We start from the raw sequence: 27,351 nt of genomic DNA, 5'->3' as shown, positions 1-27,351 counted from the left end.
GCACCACCTATCAATTCAACTTTTGTGTAAATGATACTTGATCATCATATAGAGTGTTAGTTTTGCAGTATTTTGGCACTCTAAGGAAGCGGTTGGAGCAACTCACTCCAAAAATAACTTTTGAAGGATTATCAACGTCAGAATCTGATTTCCATATATTTCTCTCAGTAGGCATTTTATATCAACATTTTGTAATTTTTGTATGAAACTTTGAAATCTCAAAAAGAAGATTGTTAGTTTTTTATGGCAGGAGGAGGGATATAATTGTAAAAAAAGATAAAATTATAAAATTATGCTAAATTGACACGTGACATGAAGTGGAACATTACACTTTACCTGCTAAGCGTGTGTATGTGGTGGAGGAAGGGTACTTAGGTGCTGGTTGTTTTTCTATAAAAACCTCTTCAAACCACTTATTGCTGTGCGGCGCAGCACACGCGCAACACTTCTCGCAGCAGTTTGTTTTTTGGAACACTTCAGACTACAAAACCTCTGCGCGTGTGCTGCGTGGCGCAACACTTGACTTGCCTCTTCTAACCTCTTCACCTTTCATTTTTTCTAAGTGTTTTTTTAAGAATTTTTGTATAACTTTTTAAAATTTTTTTTTTAACTTTGATTTTCTTAAATTTTTATTTACGGATGTGACACAATTTATTTTTATAATTTCCACGATTTTTTTTAACTTGATTTTTTTAATTTTTTTTTACCGTTTTATTAATAATATTTTCAATTTCAGTTGCATCTTTTTTAACGTGTGTAATTTTTTTCGAACTTTGTAGACAACGTTTGCAATACTTTCTTAATTTTTTTATTATTTTATTTTTTAATGTTTTTTAAAATTAGTTTTTTTTTTCTAGAATAAAACTATTAGCTTCTTTTATATTTTTTTGAAGTTTTATTTTTAAAAAAAGTTTTATATTTTTGTTTTTTTACATGTTCTTTTTATTATTATTTCAATGTTTTACAACTAGAATTATTAAATTTTGGTGTTGAGAACTATTTTCAATTTATAAAATTAGTTTATTTAAATTTCAGTTTACTGCAGCAATTTGTAGATGTTAAAAAATAAACATGCTTCTTATTATAGGCTGCAGCCGTTTGTTCCACCTCTTCTGCTACAGAGGATTGTAGAGGTGGTCCGCAGACTTCATGAATTTTCGCTTCGAAAAAACAAACAACACCTTAGTTTCACATACTAAAATGAATTTAATAAAGAATTATATATTAATTAAGAATGATAGGTTAAAAAAGCTAAAGCTAAAACTATACAGACGAAAAGAAAAAAAGTTATTATAAGGAATTAAGGATCAAAATTCATGAATTTCAATGTCTTACTACACTAAAAAAGGCATTCCTTAATCAAAAGTTATATGTTAAGCAAATGTTTTTACATTTTCATATTTTCTATTATATCTAGTTTTTTGAATATCAATGTCATTTCAATGATTGATTGTATTTATTTACGCTATATTCTAACTTATATTATGTTTTATAAATTATTTACACATGGTTTCTACGGGTTGTAACCTAGTACAATATAAATCTATGTCATTTACCTATTTTACCCTTCAACTTAATATAAAAAAATTAATTATAGCATCTTTAATCATTACTTTCTTTGATGCATCTCACATACATTGTGTTCTCTACCATCAACATTCTCAGTTAACATAAATACATTGTTAGCATCCTTCTAATTTAGTGATTGTAACCATGTTTTTGGTTTGGGTGTCTGGTTTGGACAAGCTAGATGAAGAAGTAGCATGTGCTTCTTCCTGAAATGAAAGGTGGTTCTTCTTGAGTTGGGAGGGTGGCAATTTCACCTTTAAGCATCAAATTACAGAAGATGTTTAATAAAACGGTTTATTTTATTTTTTGATGCGGTTATTCAACCGCTTCAAAAAAATATAGCATTATAAAACCGTCTTGTTTATTGAGGCGGTTCTTAAACCGCCTTAGAAAATGTACAAGACCACCATATAAAAAGAGCTTCATGAATTATGCTTGTTTTTTGAGGCGGTTCTTAAACAACATTAGAAAAACACAATTATTTTTTGATGCTGTTACTAAATAGCCTTAGAAAATAGAGTTATTTTTTTATGCTAAATAGAGTTATTTGTTACTAAATAGCCTTAGAAAATAGAGTTATTTTTTGATGCTAAATAGAGTTATTTTTTGATGCTGTTAGCCTTAGAAAATAGAGTTATTTTTTGATACTAAATAAAATTATTTTTTGATGCTGTTAGTTTTTTGATGCAGTTATTTTTTGAGGCTGCAATACGAATAATGACAACATAAAATATCATAAATCAGTTGTTGATGCTTAGAGTCAACATCATTAGAAAATGGAACCACCTTAGGCCAAAAAAAAAGGCTCTATTAAATAGCACAATTTGGTTGCCATCAATGGCAGCAAAAAAAAAATAATACCAATAAACAAAAAGGTATTACAAAATACTACACCATTACACAAAAAACAATTAATTTATAGTTTAAATTTTAGTTATAATAAAACACAAAACATCCTAATGAATTCTTACTGAGTTCTTTTCCGACTATCATTCACCATTTCAATCAAATGCGGTATCAATTCTAAGACCATATCTTCAAGTTTATGAGGCGAAGCAAACATCTTCTTTTTCCAAAACTGCAACAAACAAACAAATTATATAAATATATATACAACTAGATAGAAAAATTGATATTTTAAATATATACTAGACACTTACTTTATTTTGAAAATCATGTTGAATGGTCTCAACAAACTCTCGCATGTGTTTAATCACTATATATCCACATTCTCAGCTACCTTTTTGTTTATAGCACTACATTTAATTCACAATTAAATATTTCAAACCACTTAAAATAAATTGATAAAAAAAACAACAAAAAACATACCTTTACCGTTTCCCACTTATGAAATTGTCCCGGGAAAATTCTATTTATCAAAGAAGTAAAAATGTATTCGTCTGATTTCTTTTCATCATTTTTTGAAGAATCCAGAATATAAGCAGATTTGCTATTCGGACATAGGATAAAAAGAACCCAATGGTCACTACAAAAATAAAATATATAGAACAAGTAAGCATATACGTGTAGTGTGTATATGTATGCGTATGTATTATGGAAAGAAAAAAAATACCCCTGTAAATATGGAGCAATAAAATATTTTTTGCTTTCATGATACGAAAATACTTCTTCGATATGTTCGGCGACAACCGTAAACCTTATTTGCGTATCTAATCTTGCAATGCGTAACGGATCAAAAAAAGCGCATTCGGAATTGGGAGACCTAGAAAAACACCTATATATACTACACAATGTTAGTAAAATTAATTATATCTAAATGTTATTATACCATATTAAAAGTATAATAACTTACATCGCAAACCAATGTATAATGCTATAATCAAGCCAACCCCTTAAAAATAACTGTAACACCTCGCTATATAGGATGGGAAGTCGAACTTTGTTGCGATACATCCCTCTGGGTGAAAAAATATAAGTGCCATGTGCATTCTTAAAAAAGTCTGCAACTTGAAAAGCAATAGCTTGAATTTTAGGACTTTTTGTTGTACTTTGCTCAAGGATATATAAAGAGCATCATCTACACATGTAAATCGTTCGATTTCGGGTTCGGGTTCGGATTCTGGTTCAGGTTCGGAATCGGGTTCAGGATCGGGATCGAGATCGGGATTGCGTTCACGTTTTAGCCTGGGCCCGGGCCCATATCCGAGTGCATTTAAATCAATTTGTTGTGGATTCATAGATAATATATAAAAACAAACATAAAACATTAGTACTACATATGATTGTATACAAACATTAAACATCTAAAAACAAACATAAAACAAGTTTTCTTAATACTAACCATATCAACCAAACCACCTTGAAAAGGTTCATTAGCATCCATTTGATGATGATAAGGAAATTGGTTTTCCTCAAACTAAAATAAAAAACAAATTGTTATAATATTAACAAATAAAACTAAATTAACAACATTTTATAAAAGTGAACCGGTCGACTATGACTACCTGTGGACGATAAAATGAGGTTGTGGTGTCATCAACGTGTATCTGTGGAGAGGAGTGATTCGAGCCCATTCTTGTACCACTATTTGACTTGCTCGGTGTTTTGTTCGCAAGCTAAATAGATTGCAATATTTAAATAAAACTATATTAAAATATATTTTTGTATTTAAATAGAAATATACATTTAATGCATATCTCGGCCACTGAACGATGCTATGAAGCAGATGTTTAACAAATTCAACTTCATCCGTTTGTGTTACGGCATGCACAGGCAAGTTCTCATATATTTCTACGATCTCATCAACTTGAACTTTAACACAACCTTCATTTACTGGTTTTGAATGTATAACCGTTTCTGAGGTTGGCCATGCCATACCAGAAGCTACTTTCAACTCAGTATCAGCAACTTTTAATAGCAAATCACATGCTGTCATAACCTACAAATCATACAAAAAAAACTATAAATCTAATATAAGTTTATATAAAAACTATAAATATATTACCTCAATAGGTGGATATTCTACCAATCGTCCATCAGACACACCATTAGATTCACAGAATGTTTGGTTCGTGTCGACCCGCGGTATCAATTTTCGACTTTTTTCACATTCTTAAACAATCCACCCGAAACCTTGGTAGGCCCAATAATATTGGATACTGTCCGTGATCGCCCCCCGTGCTCGGGCCCCAAAAGCCTAACTAACGGGTCTTCCTCATTTTGATAATAGCTCCCATCGGCTATCATATTTTTCTCTTCTCGTTCCTATATAAAAAAAGTACTTGGTAACATTTATTTACTAAAAATAATCAAAGTCTCATTATTTAAAAAACATAATTGTTACCAAAAATTTGAAATTTTCAATTGCCGTTTGTGGAAGATCATACATCTTGGTTTCTTTGTCTTTTTTTGCGAAAGACATTAAATACAACTTAGACCTTTCATTTTGTATGCTTTCTAGAAACTCATATTTTGCTACAAGTTGAGGCCATATAATAGGTGCTTTTTTTTTCAAGACCCGGCCATCCACCTCGTCCTACGTGGTTTTGGGATTTCTTTTTAGCACTATTTTTTTTTTAGCTTTTGCACTTTTTGCCTACACACATATCAACAAAATTTTATTAATTATTTGTAAACATACTAATAATATTATCAATAATAATAATAAATAAACAATTAAAACATACCAAAAACTCAAGGGTAGTTTTTTGTGCAACGAATCTATCCCAAACATCGCGAGGTATAAAGGTATATACAGCACATGCATCTAATTCATTATTTACAAATTTTGAAACTAGCCTTGATTTAAAATTTGATGCAAGTTTAACAGCTCTCCTCTTCATATAATCTTTCATGTCATCAGACTCGATATTCCATTGCTTCTACAATTTCAAGACAAAAAATGTTAAACATAATAACTAACTAACAAATTATTCATATTTGTAATAAATTAAAATATAATACCTTAGCTTCCAACCATAAATCTTCAAAATATTTATCTTTAACTTTACCCGGATCTTCATCTATCGGAAACCTATGTTGAACATTCATGCCAAACCAAGACATAAATTAGGTTGACATGCCACCATTTGGGATATTATTCTCATTGAATTTAACATTATACTCTTCAGGTCCATAATTTTTCTTGAATGCAGCAATACCATGTTGACCTCTTTTTCTTGTTATTGGTCTTACCTCATCCATTTTTATAACCTAACAACATTATACAAATTAAAAATAATTTTATCCATGATAAACACTAGAACATGATAAACACTAGAGTATAACATATTCCAATACAATAGTATATTACAAGAAAAACAAAAACATAATCCACATAAAAGTTACAGATCCAATGAAATTGGTAGACCCCATATATGTGGGCCAAATATTACATTTATTAAACAGAATAAAACATCTTCTCATATTCTAAACATATTCTAAAGATTCCCGACATCATATAGTTTGTTCTCATATTCTAAAGATTCCTAAATATAACCTAAAGTAATAGCGCTTTTTGACAAAAAGAAAATCAATACTATAGTCACGTGTTCATCTTATCATATATTCTAAAGATTCATCATCATCTTTTCATATTCTTCTCATATTCTTACAGATTCCTAAGGTATAAAAAGAAAACAAATCGATATATATATACATACCTTATTGGACAAAGAAACTCGAAAATGCCAACGTATTGAAACCGAGGAGACTTGTGGAGCGATTTAGGCGTCGGGGACGGCCGGAATAGAGGTCGGAATGGCGTCGACTATGGATGTTTTACAGAAAGAATGGTTTACGAATTCAGCTATGGAACACAGAAGAGATGGCGCGCAATGAAAATTTTAGAAAGCTAAAACTAAAATTTTAGAGGGAAAGAGATGATTTGGGGCGGTTTTAGGTTTTATGATGCGATTTGTGTGGAATTTGGGGAGGCTATGGGGGGTTTTTTTGAAGCGGTATCCTGGACTATTAATTTATCTTTTGATGCTATTAAGGGTTTTCGATGCAGTAACCCACGATAAAAAGTTTAAAAAAACGGCACTAGCTCCTAAATTTTAATGTGAGGTAGTAATTAATATTTGATAAAATAAGTTGATTTATTTAATGAATTGAAAGAACATTTTATTCTTTTTAATGGTAATTTAGACGTTCATTATTCCTTATTCATCCTGCGTTCATTATTCCTTATTCATCCTGGCGTTCCTCTCGTTCGAATGGTTGGTAATTTATTGAACTATTTTTGATGCTTTTTTCTATTTTTAATGCCATCAATTATAATCCCATAATTTTTTGATGCGTTACTATATTTTTTGATGCTATTTCTATTTTTTTGGTGTTTTTTGAAGCGGTTATAGGATTTTTTTAATGTTTTTTGTTTTTCTAATGTTGTTTATCTTTTGATGCTGTTATAAATATTTTTTAAAGCTATTTTGTATATATTTTAGGGCGGTTTATTTGTTGAGGCGGTTTTTGAAATTATAACTAGGTTGCCTTTTTCTGAAAGTGAATTTGTCCATTTTGTTAACAGAGCAAGTAAAAGTCTTAGTTGTCAAGTAAAAGTTTTACATTCTTTTATTTTATTAACAGAACAAGTAAAAGTTTTACACTCATACTGATACATTTTAATGGATAGTAATATAGAAACATTGTAATTATCAAAAGATAAGGACCGTATTGTAATTACTCTTATCAATAGATAGTATTTCATACAAAAATCATGTAATCGCAATAATAAAAAATGCATAAGAAAAACCCCAATCATGTCCTTAATCAACATATGTCCCTTCAATGTTAGATCGTACGAATGTTGTGCGTTCGACATTATCGTAATTATCAGGTTCAATACCGACTGAAAATGGTGGTAGATCATCAAAGTGGTCGTATTCTTCCTCATCAACGACATTATCAACACCAACAATTCGTCGTTTACCTTGTAAGACGATGTGCTCTTTTTGTTTGCTCGGATCTTTGACATAGAAAACTTGTGTGACATGTTTTGCGAGAACGAATGGTTCAGATGCATAGCCATTAGTTGTAAGGTCGACAAGTGTAAAACCATCTTTGTCGACTTGAACACCTGTACGGTTATTCACCCACTTGCATTTGAACACGGGAATAACGAAGTCAAAATAGTTCAACTCCCAAATATTTTGTATAACATCGTAATAAGAATCTTTGGCTATTCTTATCAAAGTATCATGATCTCGTCTGTCAAATTCGGTCGTTGATGCTATCATTGTAACTCCACTATTTTGCATTGTACTTTTTTGATCTTGATCTTTCGTGTAAAAGGTATACCCGTTAATGTCATACCCTTCATAAGATTTAACTTTACAATCTGGCCCATGTCCCAATATTTTCACACTTTCATCAACATTAGTTTCTGCTACCTTATTTTTCAGCCACCTTGAAAACTCTTTATTATGATTGTTTATGTACCACATTTGTTCCTTGCCCGGGTATTTCGACTTCAACATGTCCATGTGTTCATCAATGTATGGAGTAAGACATTTCATGTGTTTTAGGACCACTAAATGTGCAACTTGTAACTCTTCATAAGTTGGCATGGTTATTTTTAAACCGACTCCTCCCTTACCTTCAAGTCGACCTGAATGACGAGTTTTAGGAACACCAACACTTTCGACATCTTTCATATAGCCTATAAAAAAATAAATTATTATATTATATGTAATATATTATAAATGTTTATAACTGTAATATATTATTAATAGGATTACCTTGGCAGAACTCAATCACCTCTTCAGAAGTATACCCTTCAACAATACTGCCCTCAGGTCGATTACGGTTCCTTACGTAACCTTTTAGGATACCCATGTATCTTTCAAAAGGGTACATGTACCGTAAGAATACGAGACCACAAGCCTTAATCTCTTGTACGATGTGAGATATCAAGTGAACCATTATATCAAAAAATGAGGGTGGAAAGTGCATCTCTAATTCACAAAGTGTAACATAAACGTCTTTCTCCCATTTATCCAAATCTTCTATGTCAATAACCTTTGAGTGAATGTTGTTAAAAAACAAGCAAAGCTTAGTGATAGAATGTCGTACATCATCTTGTAAAATTCCACGAATTGCGATAGGAATCATATGTGTCATCAAAACATGACAATCATGAGACTTCATTCCAAACAATTTACAGTCTTTCATCGACACAAATCTTTTAATGTTTGCAGAATAAGTTGATGGAACCTTAATATCATGTAAACATTGACAAAACTTTATTTTTTCTTCTTTGGATGTAGTATAACAAGCAACTGGGAGATAAACACGGTTAGCACTCTGTTCGGGAGCAAGATCTTCACGTATCCCCATCTCGACCATGTCCTTTCGGATATTAAACTCTCTAGTTTTATGCATCATACCTAATAATAAGCATATCAAGCTCTCACATACGTTTTTTTCAATATGCATAACATCTAGACAATGTCTAACATCCAAATGTCTCCAGTAAGGCAATTCAAAAAAAATTGACTTTTTTTCCAAAGGGCATCTTTATCAACACGAAATCTTTTTCCCAACACTACATTTATACTTGCAACTCGTGAAAATGCATCAAATCGTTTCCTCATCGTTCTGATCTCGATACTTCCATCAAACTCAATAATTTTCTTCCTAAAACGGTGACTCTTCGAAAGGAATCTTCGATGTCCCATGTATACAGTTTTTTTGCAATTTTTTAACCATATCAAGCTTGTTTGATCTTCACAAACTGGACAAGCTTTCTTACCCTTTGTTTTGTATCCTGACAAGTTACCGTACGCTGGAAAATCACTTATAGTACAAAAAATCATGGCCCGCAATTGAAAGTGTTGTTTCTTATAAGCATCATATACGTCTACACCCGAACTCCAAAGAGTTTTTAATTCATCAATCAAAGGAGACAAATACACATCAATATCGTTACCAGGTTGTCTCGGCCCCTGAATCAACAACGACATCATAATGTATTTCCGTTTCATGCATAACCACGGTGGAAGATTGTAAATGCACAAAAGAACTGGCCACATACTATGACGACTGCTTATGTTCCCAAAAGGATTGATCCCGTCTGAACTAAGCCCAAACCGTATGTTTCTCATCCCTTTTCCAAATTCAGGATACTTCTTATCAATGTTTCTCCACTGAGGTGAATCTGCAACATGTCTTAGTTTTTTGTCAGTTTCACGTTCTTCCGAATGCCAACAAAGTAACTTTGCTTCTTTTTCGTTTGAAAATAACCTTTTCAGTCTCGGTATAACAGGGAGATACCACAACATTTTAGCCGGTGGTCCATTTTTTGTCACATCATCGTCAACTTCATCCAAATCTTTTTTCCGTTTATACCTCGATGCACCGCAAAAAACACAATTATGTTTATTCTCGAACTCCTTTCTATACAACATACAATTATTTGGACATGCATGTATTCTTTCAACTTCCAATCCCATCGGACACATTAGCTTTTTTGCTTGGTATGTAGAAATGGGTAATGCATTGTCTTCCGGAAGAATGTCATGCAAAAACACTAATAGACTTGTGAAACTTTTATCACTCCATCCGTTTTTCGACTTTAAGTTCATCAACCTCAATACAACATCAAGTTTCATAAATTTGCAACCGCTATATAACGGTGTTTCTGCTTCTTCAAATAGGTCATGTAATTTTTCTTGTTCAACATCACCCATATTAGCCTCCATGTCATCGAACATTTCATTGAAGTTGTCATTGGGATCATTTGACTGGTGATCATCATCAACAACATATGAATCTTTGTTGCATGTACTATTATTAATATGTAAATTGGTCGAGGATGTACTACAATCAAGTAGTGTTTCTCCATGTCTTGACCAACAAGTGTAATTAGGCACAAAACCATTTTTCAACAAATGATACTCTATTTCTTCGGTACAATTAAACGTTTTAAAGTTTTTACAAACGTTACAAGGACAACAAATCGATCCACTTCCTTTTTCTAAGCGATTTTCTTCGGCAACCCTAATAAAAGTTTGAACACCCTCTATATAAAATTGAGAAAAACGTGAAGTGTTGTACATCCAATAATCACGATTCATTTGAAAATTAAAATAAACATTCAAAGAAGGTAAATATATTGATTCTAAACAAACAAGTTATGAAAATTTTCACATGTTCACAGTCTACACTAATCAATTTAAAAAATATCAATAAACAATCATTTAATAAATAAATACTTAGAATAAAAGCAAAAGTACAATAAAATTAAAATTACCTTTAGTGAAGATAGCAAAACAATTAATAAGGGTATTTTGAGTTATTACGCATTTATGTTTATGTTTCATAAATGCAGAGAATCTTCATGTTCCAAAAGTTCGAAGTATGTTAGAGTTTACAGAAACCCTAAAAGACGGATATAGCTGGTTTTCATTTGATGCTTTTTTTTTTTCAAAATATAGCATCAAAAGATAAAGATTTAATAATGTTTTTACAATGAAGTAGCACTAAAAAATCAAAGTGTTTTCATTTGATGCGTTTTTTAAAATATAGCATTAAAAGATAAAGATTTAATGATGCTCTTTTATAAAAAGAGCATCAAAAAATCCTTATTTAATGATGCTGTTACATGAAGCAGCACTAAAAAATCTTTTTTTGATGCTATTTATTTTTAACCGCCTTAAAAAATCTTTTTTTGATGCTATTTATTTTTAACCGTCTTAACAAAAACTTCTCAGAATTTATCCGGTGCTTTTTTAAAGCGGTTATTGGATTATTTAATGCTTTATACATTTGATGAGGCGGTTTTTACTATCAACCGCCTCAAAAATAAAAAATGGGTCGCATTATTAAATCACTGTAGTAGTGTTAAAATCATGTTTTCCATGTAGGATGTTAATAAGGTTGTCCTTGTACACATATGGGTCCCACATTTATACACTTCAACATATCACTTGGAGTGCATGAGTCCATCAGTGTTGGATCCATCAACTCATGTGGCTTATCTTCCATCCATAAACCCCATGCCTGAAATATATAAATAATTATACGACAAATAGAAAACAGTGTAGGTAACAACATCATAAGTATTATAGAACTCACTTGTCCTAAAAGACTAATATAATAATCCTTTGTTACTTTTTTCCACTTATAATCTCATTTAGTAACACTCCAAAGCTAAAAAACTGAATTAAGAGACTAACCAAATAGAATTGAATCCAGGCTTCTATTTGGCATGTATTCGTAGAGTAGAATCTTTTCATCTCCTCTGACACAATACCCCAAAAGTCTAACAAGATTCCGATGTTGCAGTTTAGCAATCACCATAACCTCGTTTCTGAACTCTTGCAACCTCTTCATGGCAGTTTCTTGTCCTCCAAGAAGGTGACCCTGCTAAGATTATTAAAGTTACTACGTCTTATAAGTTATAGCTAGAGATATATACCAACAGAAAGTAATATCTATATATATCATACCTTATAAACAGGACCAAAACCACCTTATCCAAGCTTATTCTTAGGTGAAAATGTGAAAGTTAAGCTAGACTCTTCTTGAATTTGATGTTTTCTCATGTGGAAAGAAACCCATTTGAAGCTTTCTAAATGATCAAGACCATCATTGATGAAATAAATAATCCCAGTTGTTATGTTGTCTATTTCTGAACAACAATAGTAGCAATTCATAAACGCAGGAAGAAGAATATATAAATATTCTTTTCTGAATATAGTTTCGAACTTTGTAATAAAGATGGAACAGTGAGAGATTGCATGGTGCATAATTGCATATATGAATGATATGGAAGATCTCCTATTTATACTACATTAATGAGGTGTCACCTTTACTTCAGCTCTTTTACTTAGTTTTCATTATTATTCAACTTTTGAGTTTTGATTTAACCAGCTTAATAAATTCGATACTTCCCATTCTGATTCTACAAAATTTACAAGAGTCAATATATAATACTCTATTCAGAAGCCATTCTATCATTCCAACATTATTAACATTTATCTACACAGATAAACGAAATCAGGTTGCAATTTTTGCATTTTCCCCTAACAAAAATATTAAATGATGCAATGCTTAAAATGAAGAGTAAATATGCCTGCTACCAATAAAGTGAATGTGTAAAAACTAATGAAACTTTAGAAAGTACACAGTACGGCGAGAATTGATTGTATAACAGGACATGTTGGGTGTAATCGGGTAAACATTTATTTGTTGCACAAATGTAACAAACCAAACCATATGTTGTTTTTCTCCATTTCTTTGAAACAAAAACCACCCATATTCACCTTTGTATGGGTAACATTAATTGACGCCACCATCCATTTCCATGACTCGTTGTTGGATAGTTTTTCCTACTTCTCTTTGTTGCAGTAAACACCATTAATTAGAAAACCCACCAACAACATCGAAATTACCAATGACTTGCAAGTCATTACATTATCAATTTAGCAATGACTGGAAACGAATTATTACAAAAAATATAGATTTTAATTTAGTTTTTAGGATTGGATGATAGACTATGAATTTATGATGTTGAGGCTTCTATCGTATTCAAGATGAAACATGATTAAATATTGATTATACGACCATGAAAAGGAGAATTAAAGGGAAAGAAAATTAACGCATACATAATCTCAGAAAAAATAAAATGACAAAGTAACGCCCTACACAAAGAAAAAAAATGGTACACTAAGCACAATTTGACAATTAAGCATCCTTTTAAATATAACTTAAGTTGGGGAGAAATAAACGAGCAAAAACATTATTTTTTTCTAATATTTTTTTTTTCTCAAAATAATCACCAATTTGACGGAGAAGGGCAGAAGGCGTGTGAAATGGGCATGATGGGATATGATAACGGTCAATGGGCCCTTAGCTAAAAATGCCATTTTTCGACTTTCAGTTTTGCAACAAAATGAGAAGCGTTTTACCCATATATAAAGTGTGTAAGTGTAAATATTTTTCTAGCATTTTTATTTTTATTTTATTCAAAAAGGGGTTTTGGACATTTTTGTAGGTAGTTTATATTATTTTTGTTGGCCATACCTGCGATAATACTAAATTTGACATCAAAATGGGTAATTTCACAGATAAGTTTTGTTATGTTTGCATGTATAACCTACAAAAATGTTATTTTTGCAAATCATGCCTTCAAAATTACTCATTTGTGGTATTTTTGTAGGCAAATTTTGGTAATTTCGAGCATCGTGTACTTGAAAATACCAATAGTTATCTGTAAAATACCATAAAATGGTATTTTTCACAAGCCACTTTTGGTGTTTCACAGGTCTGGCCTGCGAAAAATACCATAAACCATTTTTCCTTGTCGGTGTTACTTTTCGTTATTTTGTTTTACAGTACCAAGCTAACAAGAGTTTTGGTAAACAAGGGAACCATGTGAGAACTACGCGCTCTGTCCATAGAGTCGTAGATCATTTATAATAACAACGTTAAACATATTTGAGACTACATGTTTTTTATAATTGCTCAATGTATCAGCAACGTTAAGGTATGGATTACGTATTCATGGGTTAATGTTACATGAGGTTCTCCCCGATGAAGATTTAATCATGGGGGTATGTGTTACTTATTCATGGATTACTTAATCATTGGTGAAATGGAAGCAGTCTTATGAACCAAACCTTACTTAGGAGACCAAAGAATATGTGATGATACATTACCCTATTTTTGTAGACTATAAAGTGCTGTCCTCTTAAGGGGTATGCATTTTTAACATCCTTAATTTGAGTAATTAAGATGTTAGATACATAAATATAATGCGTTTGAACCCAATAAGGTGGTAATAAGTTAGTTGCGAAAGGTTATATTGCAATAATGGGGACAACCTTGTCGAATAAAAAAAAAAGCTAAAATGGGTTCTAATGGTCAAAATTCAATGGAATCAATGTTTGATCATGGTATATATATATATATATATATATATATATATATATATATATATATATATATATATATATATATATATATATATATATAAAGAATATGAGCCTAGAGTGCACACATAGTGGAAATCTTGAAATATATGTACAGAAAAAATGAAAAGTAGAAGTTTCACAATATGTTAAGTGTCTTAGTTTGGAGTCGTGGGAATTAGACTTACAAGTATAACAACTACGACTTAATGTGTAGCTAGAACAACAAAATAGTGTAATTCAAGAAAATAAGATTAAATGGATCTAAAATAATAATAAAAAAAAGTAACACCACTTTGAAAATGGCATGTTACTTGTTTGTAATATTCGACATGTGCAACACCCAATGTTTGTGGCTATAGAATTTGGGCTTTAGAGAATTAAATTAGTAGCTCTTGATTCTAATATGTAGGCAAGAAAACACAACAAAAAGAATAAACAAAATCGTAGTTTACCTGAGATAGTTATACCTGTTCAAAGTTTAGAAAAAAAAAACCCTTACGTAGCCGAGTGAAAATAAAAAGGAAAGTTAACTCGGGTCACGTCTAAGCTCCATACTTAACAAAACTGGAGGCACACAGATGTGCGCATATGTAACATCCAAAAACTCATAACCAAAAATTTTGGTTTTATAATAAATAAACCACCAACCAAACATGTTTGTCAAACCATAAAATATTCAGAGTAAACCAAATAACATCCCAAAAGTACATAAGTGTCAATAAGCGGAAAAATCATAGTGTGTGCAATGCGATCAACCCGAGCTTTTCCACTTCGATCCGGAAGTACCTGAAACATAAACTGAAAATCATAAGCACAAAGCTTAGTGAGTTACCAAAAATACCGCATACCACACATACAATGGGCCTTTCCCTACAATCATCGGGCCCTGCCCGACACCGAGCCCTGCCCGGAACAGATTTGTCAATAACATGCGATGGGTCCCGCCTAACACACTCATCAGACCTCGACTGGCATCGGGCCCCGCCCGATATACATTCAAACACATACAATCCACGCAAGAGTCTCAAAGACAGCTCGCATACTATAACATAATCGAATGGGACAACATTGGTGCCTTCGACCTGCCAAGCACTACAAGGAGACTCACCTTAGTCTGCTATTAGTCAAACAAATGATTGGGCTGCTATATCGGAGAATCCCTACGCTAACTAATCAAATAAAACCCCAATTAATAATTGGGCCATAAACCATAACCGAGAATCTAGTTTATTTATCTAACACCCAGGGTAAAAGACCATTTTACCCTTCCCTCAATTGGCCCAATAACCGAGGCCCAAACTCAATAGCATTAAAAACCCAATAGTTGCACAATCGAGATTGAAACATGTCATTGAAAAGTTCAAAGAATCTCAAAAGATCTAGGAGTTTCAAATCCAATTAAAACCTCATAAATTATTTCGTTTTTTCATGGTGGAAATTGGTGAATCGTCATTCGCTTACCTTTAAATATTCTATAGCTTGGATTACGACATCCCTCTTCCAAGTTATAAAATATTGTGTTGGGTACTAGCCTTAATATTTCATATTGGGTGTTATGTTAAGGACTTTAAATCAACTATCCTAAATATCTCCCAAAAGATGTCTGGTTCAGACATCTATGATCTTCCCAAAAACTTTTGGAACAAGCTTTCCAAATGAAGATGATGTCCCGGAAATCATTCTTCACTCCCTCCACCTCCTCAAATTATTCTCCCTAACCCACAAGTTCAAGGTCACTCAAGCCTTAATAGCAAGCAAGGTCTATGTGTGATCACATCTTGGAGATGAAGTCACATATTGACAAGCCGGGAGAGTTGGGTGTCAAAGTCTTGAGAAAGTTGGTTGTTCAATCACCTTCTAAGTCTCATAGTGAGTGTCCTTTGGGTCTACTATGTAAAAGACTATGACATGACCCTTAATGATCTTATCTATTTGCTTGGTGCTGCTGAATCATCAATGATTTGGAGCACTGGTAGAGAAAATTTGATTAAGAATATCAACTTCCCATACTTCCATGGACATTGACAATGGTAACATTGAATATCCAAAAAATCTTTCTCTTCCCAATGGAAAGGGATTGGCCATAGTCAACTCAGTTGACCAAATGGTAAAGAGAATGGCTAAGTCTAAGATAATCCCATGTACCATCCCAAAGGGTCCATATGTGTCTATTGCCACAGGAAGGGGCATTGGTTGCGAAGCTGCCATAACTACCTGAAAGATCTGAGAGAAAGTCTAGTCAAAAAGCTTGACTCTACTTCAGGTAAGTACACTATCTAACTCACTTAAGTTCCTATTTGAAGATTCTTAATACATTTTTAATGTATGGCAGGATCAATCAAAGGGAAGGGAACTTAGAAAAAGAGTATGTTGAATCTGATCGCGAAGATGGATATCAGATTCTTGAGCTACTACTTAGAGAGTTATGATAGATTGCTAGAAAATATGTAATAGCATAGTTTCCATTTAAAGTTGCATTGTAAGGAAAGTTTTTCCGCATTTGATAAATAAATAAAATTCTATTTTATTTTAGATGTCCTTGCAATGGCACTTATGGAAAATTGTTGTTAGTATATTTCTAGCAATAATGGAAATATGAATTTGATTCTTTCATTTGTGGTAGTGTCTAAATTTACCAAATAACGAAAGATTCTCATCACCCAAGGTTTCAGTTTGATAGAAACTTGGAAATCATGCAAGTTGTATAGTATGATGAATGAGAATTTTCATCTTTGGAAAATTAAGATTACTTCCTTGTTCACATGTATATGTGAGTCAAGTGAAGGACTAAGGGATCGAGTACACATTCTGGTGCACTGATCAAGTCCACCACAAAAGATCGATAAGACTATTCGTCATGATTTACTAAAGCCTAGTAAATATGGTTATACTTACAAGTTTAAGTATAATTCTGAAACATTGGAAAAGTTTCGATGTATGGGAGAACGAATGAGAAGAATCAAATTAGGCAGAAGGATAAAAGTTACTCAAATCTGAAAAGATGGGAGAGTACTTTAGTATCATGTTTTGTGATCATCTTAATGATTTAGAAATCATGTCACAATTAGTCCTCTAAGGACATCTTAGTGCATTCTTATGACTAAGAAGAGGAATCTTGAATTGTTGGAATGGTTAAATCAAGAAGACGAGTCATACTTCGTTCCAAAAAAAGTCTTAGAGTCATACTCCAAGACTCTAAGTTGAGTGACATATCTTAAAGAAAGGTTTATAACACTTGTCAAATGTAAGAGTAAAAGTGTCATACCCTTGTACATTTGAAATTGGTAAGTTGTGATGTTTTAGATAAAACAAAGACCAATTAAGGCCAATTGTGTGAAGTGTTTGTCTTGATAAAGAATCTGCATTATCTCTTGAATATTTGGCAAGAGAATCTTATATGTCAAGAGGACAGTGGGAGTCTTAAAGATCTTGAATAGTTTCAAGAACTAATCAAGAGTAAACCTATTGTTAATCACTAGCACACAACTTGAGGTTTGTAACCTATTGTGTTGACATATTCTTGTGATTAAGGTTATGAAAAATTCACATGGATAGGAACACTTACACCATAAAAAATCTAAGTGTCATAAGGTTTCTCTCCGATTCATGAAAATGATGGTGAGGAAACGCTTTCACTAAGTAGATTTTAAGTAGATAGAAATTGTGATCTTTGCATTCTCAAAGTCGTTAGTGGAGCGTGTGTGGTTAACCGGCACACTAACATGGACTTATGAGAAATGGCAAAGGTCTAAACAATTGAGACTATGATTACGACATCCCTTTTCATAGTTCTGAAATTGTTTAGACACACATATGAGCTATCTAAGAAAAGGTGTATGATTTTGATAAAGTCTTGTCAAAGCAATCTCATATTAGAAATCTGAACTTTAGTAAGAAAGTCAATAAAGTATTTACTTCTAGAAGTCCACCTGTTTTCTGATACATGTCAAAGCTAGTGGGAGCGTAAGTGTTATGCTAATAATCATCATGTTAGTGGGAGGATGATAATTATGATAAGTATTACAAGTTAGCAATGTTAATTATAGAAAACAAAGTTTCAATTCTTGAAGTTGCAGGGGTTGGAAAAGTTTTTTTTTGCTATAATTAAGGGAGAGGAAATAATACTTCATTTCAATTCTAAAATCTTAGATTGAGGTTTTAATCATCTTTAGTCAGGGATATATATATATATATATATATATATATATATATATATATATATATACATATATGATTTTTTTATGTTGGAATGGCTCAACATAAGGAAATTCTATATATGAGTCCATTATTTGTGTTCTAAAATTCGATTATGATTACGACATCCCTTTTCATAATCTGAATTATGAGAACCTGACAAATAGAAATAGAAATATTATAGCAAAAAGACTGGTCTAATACCATGTCTTTATGTGAGACATCATGAATCGTGTCCCATATATTTCGGATATAGGATCGATTGCATGTGCTATAATATTCATTTGTTCTAAATTTTTCCAAATGCCTAGAGCATTAAAAGGGAAAAAGTACTACAACTGGATATGACTAATTTGATTAAGCAATTGTCGAGGACAATCTAAGGTTTACCAAAGATTGGTTACCCAGGGACATTTGGAAGTATAGTGTTAAATTTTGGAAGGACCATATTGACATATTGTGAAAAGAGGCAGCTCTTCTTCAGGAGTGATTGTCAAAATGGGAATATGGAAATGTTCCCATAGGTGGAAGTTATTCATTAAATCTGTGTAAGATTAGGAAACTTAATGCAATAAGGACGTTCAAAGCAATGTACTTTGAATAAGAGACTTCGTTTCCATGGAGTTGATCTCTATTGAAATACTCTATAATGTCTGTTGACAAGTCTTGGTGACTCTGTGCATAATCGTTACAAGAGGATCAACGCATATAAGTTTAGAATCAAACAAATTTAGGCATAAACAAACTTAGTGTGCATACTTGGTGTATCGCATAACTAATGTTTGGAAAAACATAGTGTGCATACATGGTGTATGGCATGACTAGTGTTTAGAAAACATAGTGTACATGCTCGGAGCATGGGACAACTATTGTTTTAATTCAAGTATAAAGTTGATAGTTTGAAACAGTATTCAATGGATGATGGGTAATCAATATGGTGATAAATAAAAGGTGTTTTATTTATATTCATAAGTTTGAGACCATATTGGATTCAATCATTCTTGTGTTTCACTTTGCATGTTTTGACTTCCATAATAACTAGGTCGTTCTTCCTGAATGTCGAAGTTATTCAATCCATCCACAGTTGATCATATGTTGGAAGTAGATATGAATGAAGATTGACATGAAGTTGGTTTGTAGATGTCCAAGGTAGTGGACATAGAAAGAGTTGCTACAACATTCATGAGTGCTCATAAGTTATGAGTATTAGATTAAACCCATGCTCATTTGAATCACTTCATGGATTTTATCACGAGTGATCATGAGACGATAATATCTTATATTCTTCAAACCTAGAGATATGACTTGTTACCTATGAGTTGGTTATGCATTGATTGTACGAAAACGCATTGGTAACTCGATGTTATAAAACATGCCTTTGTGTATGATTCAACAAGTAGTAGAACAAGCATATGAGTCGAAGTTTATCCATTCCTTTTACCCTTGAAGGGATAAAAGCGATATATGTGGGCCCCTCTTCGATTTAGTGATGACACCCCGAAGTGCTTGGCCAAGCCAGTACTAATGCGATTTGTTCAATTAGTCGGTCATCATAAATCGGAAATTGGGAAACAACAAATGGACAGAGAGAATGATTATAATCCATGCCTCAGTCCATATGATATCTAGAATGGAGGAATATATGATCCCTTATCTAATGGACAAGTCATTGATTTGATCAAAGTTCGACAACAGCTTTCAAGAGTTATGATTGCTAGTCGGGTTTCGAAGTCATACGCAATAATAGTTTTAGACTTATCCAAGTGGGAGACTGTTGGATTAGTGTCTAAGTTCATAACTATAATTGGTATGTACTTGACCCGATTGGCATGGTCCATTTGGGTTGCATGGCATCAGAACAATTTGGATAGACTTTTGTGAGAAAAGGATAATTATGATTTGTTACTATATTATAAGTTCTAATATATTAATATAAAATCATATTATTTAATTAGTATTGATCAAGAATTAATTTGGAATTAATTATGTGATCAAAAGGAGACTAATTAAATATATGAGGATTGATTGCGTCAATCATTCATTCTTATATATGTGGGCTTATGATCCATAGTTCTTCGTGTTGGGCTAAACCCATGGATTAACACATGGATACTCCATGGAGGTTTTAACCCGTGGAGCATGAAAAATATGGAAAGACATGAGTTACATGGTGTAACCCTAATAGCCACCATATATAAGGACCCCATGGCTCAAGAAATTGGCACTAGTGTGTGTACACATGAGGGCTAGCTAACTCGAGCATAGGAAACTTTTCTCTCAAGTTATTCCAAGATGTTCGTGATGTTGTGTGAACCATTTGAGGTGTCATACTTGAGGCACTAGGCTCTTAAGCTCCATGGAATCAAGCTACAACAAAGAGGTATGTAATTCTACTAGAATTTATATTATATGTTCTTCATATTATGCTAGTTAGAACAATACCTTGGAAAAATTGATATTTGCATTTATAATAGAGAAAACATAGATCCAAGGTATTTAGGTTTGTATGTGCACCATAGGATGTTGGATTATACCAAAAAACCCCAACAGTTGTAGTAAACCTGAGGGTTTCTGGCATTTCACCTTAACCTTGGCGCAAGTAAGACATTTACTCACGAAGGTAGCAATCTCTGCTTTCATGTTAGGCCACCAATATAACTTTTTGAGATCCAGATACATCTTATATGAACCTGGGTGGACGGAATATCGTGTGTTGTGCGCTTCGGTCATGACCAAGTCTCTGAAACCACCATGCCTCGGTGTCCAGATTCGATCCATGATATACAAGGCTCTGCCACCCTTGAATTCCAAGTTTTTATCCATCGCTCTCAGGGATTCACCCGCCACATTTTCAGGTTTCAAGGCTTCTAGTTGAGCCTCCTTAATTTGTGTGGACAGATGTGAATAGATAGTCATAGTCAATGATTTGACTCTACAACCAGAGTATTCTTTCCGACTTAAGGCATTAGCTACTACGTTGGCTTTACCAGGATGATAACGAATTTCACATTCATAGTCATTGAGTAGCTCGACCCACCATTTTTGTCTCATATTGAGCTCCTTCTGGTCGAATATATGTTGAAGGCTTTTGTGGTTTGTAAAGATAGTGCTTTTTGTACCATACAATTAGTATCACCAGATCTTCAGAGCAAATACCACTGCTCCTAACTCAAGATCGTGTGTGGTGTAATTGACTTTGTGTGTCTTTAGCTGTCGTGAGGCGTAGGCGATGACCTTACCTCATTGCATAAGAACACAGCCGAGCCCTTGGTTGGATGCATCACAATAAACCACAAAGTCTTCTATCCCTTCTGGAGGGATAGTATCGGTGCGCTGCATAAGGCCCGCTTCAGAGTTTGGGACGCCTTTTCTTGTTTCTCTTCCCATTCAAAGGCCACACATTTCTAGGTCAATGTAGTAAGCGGTTTCGCGATCCTAGAGAAGTTCTGAATGAACCTGCGATAGTAGCCAGCGAGACCTAGAAATTGACGAGTTTTTGTAGGCGTCTTTGGTGCTGACCAGTACTCAATGGCCTTTATTTTGGAAGGGTCCACGTGAATTCCCTCTTCGCTAACCACATGACCCACGAATTCGACTCTTCGAATCCAAAATTCGCACTTAGAGAATTTCGCGTAGAGTTTCTCTGATCGTAGTGTTTCTAAGACCTGACGTAGATGTTGACTATGCTCCTCCTTACTTCGAGAGTAGATAAGAATGTCATCGATAAAAACAATGACGAACTGATCCAATTAAGGACGACACACCCTATTCATTAAGTCCATGAATATTGCGGGCACATTGGTCAATCCGAATGGCATCACTACAAACTCGTAGTATCCATAACGAGTTCAGAAGGCTGTCTTGGAACATCCTCCTCTAACACTCGTAACTGGTGATACCCGGATCTCAGATCTATCTTTGAAAATTAATTCGCCCCTTGCAGTTGGTCGAACAAATTGTCTATGCGAGGTAGAGGGTAACGATTTTTTACGGTAAGCTTGTTTAGTTCTCTATAGTCGATGCACATACGGAACGATCCATCTTTCTTCTTCCGGTGCTCCCTAGGGTGAGAAGCTTGGTCTAATAAAGGCCCTACTGAGCATTTCGTTAAGTTGACCGGATAGCTCCTGCATCTCAGCTGGTGCTAGACGATAGGGCGATTTGGCTATTGGGGTAGCCCCTGGAACTAAGTCGATTCTGAACTCGACTTGACGTTGTGGTGGTAATTCTGGTAGTTCTTCTATAAAGATTTCGGGAAAGTGGCCTACTTCTAGGATGTTCTTTATGTCTTTCGTTTCTTGGCTCATATTGACAACATGAGCAAGGAATGCATGACATTCCTTTCGTAAGTACTTTTGGGCTTGTATACTCGAGATTATACGAAGGTTCGTGTCGTGTTTTTCGCCATAGATAACTAGAGTTTTGTTAGACAGTAGATTAAGAAGAACGACCTTCTCATAACACATGATGTCAGCATGATGAAGGCTCAACCAATCCATGCCGATTATGATGTCAAAACTTTTAATTGAGACCAACATGAGGTCGATTGGAAATGAATGGCTATCTAGAGTTAGAGTACATCCTATGTATATACTGCTAGTGCTCTCAATCTTTCCGTTAGCCATTTCTAAAGTGAACGGTTCTTTCAGTGCACGTGGTTTTTGTTTAATTAAGTGTGCAAATTTCTGGTTCATGAAACTCGGCTTCACTCCACTATCAAACAATATGCATGTATATGAGTTATCGAGGAGAAACGTACCAGTGACCACTGTAGGGTCCGTTACCGCTTCCTCGTGGCCTATAGCCAAAACTCTTCCTACTCCGCCAACGTTCCCTGCCTTCGGGCAGTTCCTTTTGTAGTGGCCCACCTCGCCACATCCATAGCAAGCTTGGCCCAAACCAACGTCGGGGACTTAGTGTTGGGTTTTGAGCATTCTAACACTTCTAAGTGTACATGCAACCCTAAATACCTTGGATCTATGTTTTATCTATTATACATGCAAATATGAATACTCCAAGGTATTACCCTAACTAGCATACAAAACATTGATACTTGGGTAATAAACTAGATAAAAATACATACCTTGTTGATGTAGCTTGACTCCATGTAGCTCGAGAGCCTAGTGCCCCAAGTGTGACACCTCAAATGGTTCACACAACATCACCAACACATGGAATAACCATGAGAAGAAGACACCCATGCTCAAATCGGCTAGCCCTCACATATGTATTACTAGTGCCAATTTCTTAAGCTAAATGGGTCCTTATATAGTGTGCACATTAGGGTTACACCATGTAACCCATGACTTTATCCATTCCTTATGCTCCATGGGTTTTAACCTCCTTGGAGTATCCATGGATCACCACATGGGTTAAGCCCAACATAAGGAATCATGGATCATAAGCCCACATATATAAGAATGAATGATTTACACTATCAATCCCCATATATTTAATTAGTCTCTTTTTGATCAGTAAATTAAGTCAAAATTAATTCTTGATCAATACTAATTAAATAACATGATTTCATATTAATATATTAGAACTTATAATATATTAATATGTCACAAATGTCCTCTCCTCACAAACGGTTTATCCAAATGTTCCGATGCCATGCAACCCAAATGGACCATGCCGAGTCGGGTCAAGTACATACCAATTATAGTTATGAACTTAGACACTAATCCAATAGTCTCCCACTTGGATAAGTCTAAAACTATTATTGCGTATAACTTCAAAAACCAACTGGCAATCGTAGCTCTCAAAATCCGTTGTCAAACTCTGACCTTGTCGATGAACTCTGACCTTTGTCAATGACTTGTCCATTAGATAAGGGATCATATATTCCTCCATTCTAGATAGCATATGGACTGAGACATGGATTATAAATCATTCTCTCTGTCTATTTGTTGTTTCCTGATTTCCGATTTATGACGACTGACTAATTGAACAAATCAAATCAGTCCAGGCCCGGCTGAGCACTTACATTTGTCATCACTAAATCATTGAGGGGCCCACATATATCGCTTTTATATCGGAGGTAAAAGGAATGGATAAACTTCGACTCATATGGCTTGTTCTACTACTTGTTGAATCATACACATAGGCATATTTTATAACATCGAGTTACCAATGCGTTTTCGTGAAATCAATGTATAACCAACTCATAGTAACAACTCATATCTCTAGGTTTGAAGAATATAAGATATTATCGTCTCATGATCACTCGTGATAAAATCCATGAAGTGAGTCAAATGAGCGTGGGTTGAATCCAATACTCAGAACTTATGAGCACTCATGAGTGTTGTAGCACCTCTTTGCTATGTCCAACATCTTAGACATCTACAAGCCAACTCATGACAGTCTTGATTCATATCTACTTCCAACATATGACCGACTGTGGATGATTTGAATAACTTAGTCATTCGGGATGAATGACCTAGTTTATTCTGGAAGTCAAAACATGCAAAATGAAACACAAGAATAATTGAATCCAATATGGTCTTAGAATTTATGAATATAAATAAAAAACCTTTGTTATCACCATATTGATTGCTCATCATCCATTGCATACTGTTTCAAACTATCAACTTTATATTTGAATTAAAAACAATAGATGTTCCATGCTCCGAGCATGTACACTATGTTTCTAAACACTAGTCATGCCATACACCAAGTATGCATACTAAGTTTGTCTAAGATCTTTACTTTGTGAAATAGATCGATTGAACATAATTCCAATGATTCTCATTTCACAGTCCCAAATCCTTACCGAAAACAGAAGAATTCCAAATTCCTGCCATTTACCTAAATCTTGTTAGATTCAAAACTTATATGCATTGATCCTTTTGTAATGATTATGCACAAAGTCACAAAGACTTGTCAACAGACATTACAAAGTATTTCAATGGAGATTAGTCCGTGATATCGAATTCTCAAATTCAAAGTTCATATCTTTGAACATCCTTCTTGCATTAAGTTTCCTAATCTTACATAGATTTAATGAACAACTGCCACCTATGGGAATATTTCCATATTCTCATTTTGACTGTCACTTCTGAACAAGAGTTGCCTCTTTTCAGAATATGTCAAAATGGTCCTTCCAAAATTAACATTATACTTCCAATTGTCCCCGAGCAACCAATCTTTGGTAAACCTTAGATTGTCCTCGACAATTGCTTAATCAGTTTAGTTATATCCAATTCTAGACTTTTCCCCTCTTAATGCCCTAAGCATTGGGAAAATTTAGAAATGATCAATATTATAGCACATGCAATAGATCATATATCTGAAGCATATGGGACACGATTCAAGATGTCTCACATAAAGACATGATACTAGACCGGTCCTTTTACTATAATATTTCTATTTGCCAAGTTCTCATAATTCAGATTATGAAAAGGGATGTCGTAATCATAATCGAATTTAGAATGCAAATAATGGAATCATATATAGAATTCCCTTATGTTTAGCCATTCCAACACAAAATCCACACACACACACACACACATATATATATATATATATATATATACATACATATATATATATATATATATATATATATATATATATATATATATACCCTTGACTAAAGATGATTAAAACCTCAATCTAAGCTTTAAGAATTGAAATAAAGTACAATTTCCTCTCCCTTAATTATAGCAAAACAACTTTTTTCCAATTGAAACTTTTGTTTTCTATAATTAACATTGCTAACTTGCAACACTTATCATAATTATCATGCTCCCACTAACATGGAAATTATTAGCATAACACTTATGCTCCCACTAGCTTTGGCATGTACTCAGAAATCAGCTGAACTTCAAGAAATCAATACTTTATTGACCTTCTTAACGAAGTTCAAATTTCTGATATGAGGTGCTTTGATAAAACTTTATCAAAGTCACACACCTTCCCTTAGATAGCTCACATACGTGTCTAAACAATTTTAGAACTATGAAAAGCAGGGGCGGAACACGAAAAGTTATAGTGGGGGGCCGAAAGTAAATCTTTTAAAGAAACATAAAACAAAAATTTATTCGATTCAATGTCATAACATATAAATAATCAAACAAAAAATTAATATAAAGTATTCTAAAATCGCTCATTAAAGTGGAATTCGTCGATCTTTTGCGTCTTTAAAGTCTTGCACAATCGTCTCTAAAGTAATCTTTTCTGCAAGCTCCCTTTCGAAGTAAAAAACCAACGAGTCGTTTAAAAATTCATCTTCCATTTAATTTCGTAGCCTTGTTTTAACAAGACTCATTGCTGAAAATGATCTCTCTGTTGTAGCAGTAGAAACCGGAAGAGTGAGTATAAGACTAACTACTCGATAAATCAAATAAAAATTGGTTGCTCTTCTAGTCTTTATCAACCATTGACATAATTCTGAAATAGATATCAATTGCTTATAATCATCACGTTGAATAACATCCGCCTCATAATGTTGGAGTTGCATCTTCAAAAGATTTTTCTCAGTTTCATTGAAATCTTCAGGATAAAACTTTTCTACTAATTGACATATATCACCACTTCAAAAAGGCTCATTAGAATTTTTAGGATCTAAAGTTGATGAAAGATGTTGTAATTCCATCGAGCTATCATTGAACCTATGATCTAATTCCATTAACTGACAGTTAATTGTTTCGATGAAAATATCCACTCGATAATGATGTTCAAGTGTATGATCGCTACGCTCATTACGAGC

General features: G+C 33.5%; 1 protein-coding gene and 1 long non-coding RNA gene across 2 annotated transcripts; both read right to left on the bottom strand.

The window, feature by feature from the left end:
• Positions 1-8,972: 8,972 nt before the first annotated feature.
• LOC145050685 (uncharacterized) lies at positions 8,973-10,232 on the bottom strand. The gene has a single exon (XM_078998894.1). It carries the CDS (start codon positions 10,230-10,232, stop codon positions 8,973-8,975), a length of 1,260 nt encoding a protein of 419 aa, XP_078855020.1.
• Positions 10,233-11,373: 1,141 nt separating this feature from the next.
• LOC145051750 (uncharacterized) lies at positions 11,374-12,287 on the bottom strand. Its single transcript, XR_013683810.1, has 3 exons — positions 11,982-12,287; positions 11,709-11,895; positions 11,374-11,532 (listed from the first exon to the last, which is right to left on the bottom strand). It is a non-coding gene; the product is annotated as an uncharacterized LOC145051750 (long non-coding RNA).
• Between the last annotated feature and the right edge of the window lie 15,064 nt (positions 12,288-27,351).

This window comes from Lactuca serriola, chromosome 5 (genome assembly GCF_051521515.1).
Source record: "Lactuca serriola cultivar US96UC23 chromosome 5, Lser_US96UC23_V15, whole genome shotgun sequence".
Taxonomy (NCBI): Eukaryota; Viridiplantae; Streptophyta; class Magnoliopsida; order Asterales; family Asteraceae; genus Lactuca; species Lactuca serriola.
This window is presented reverse-complemented; position numbering and strand designations above follow the sequence as displayed.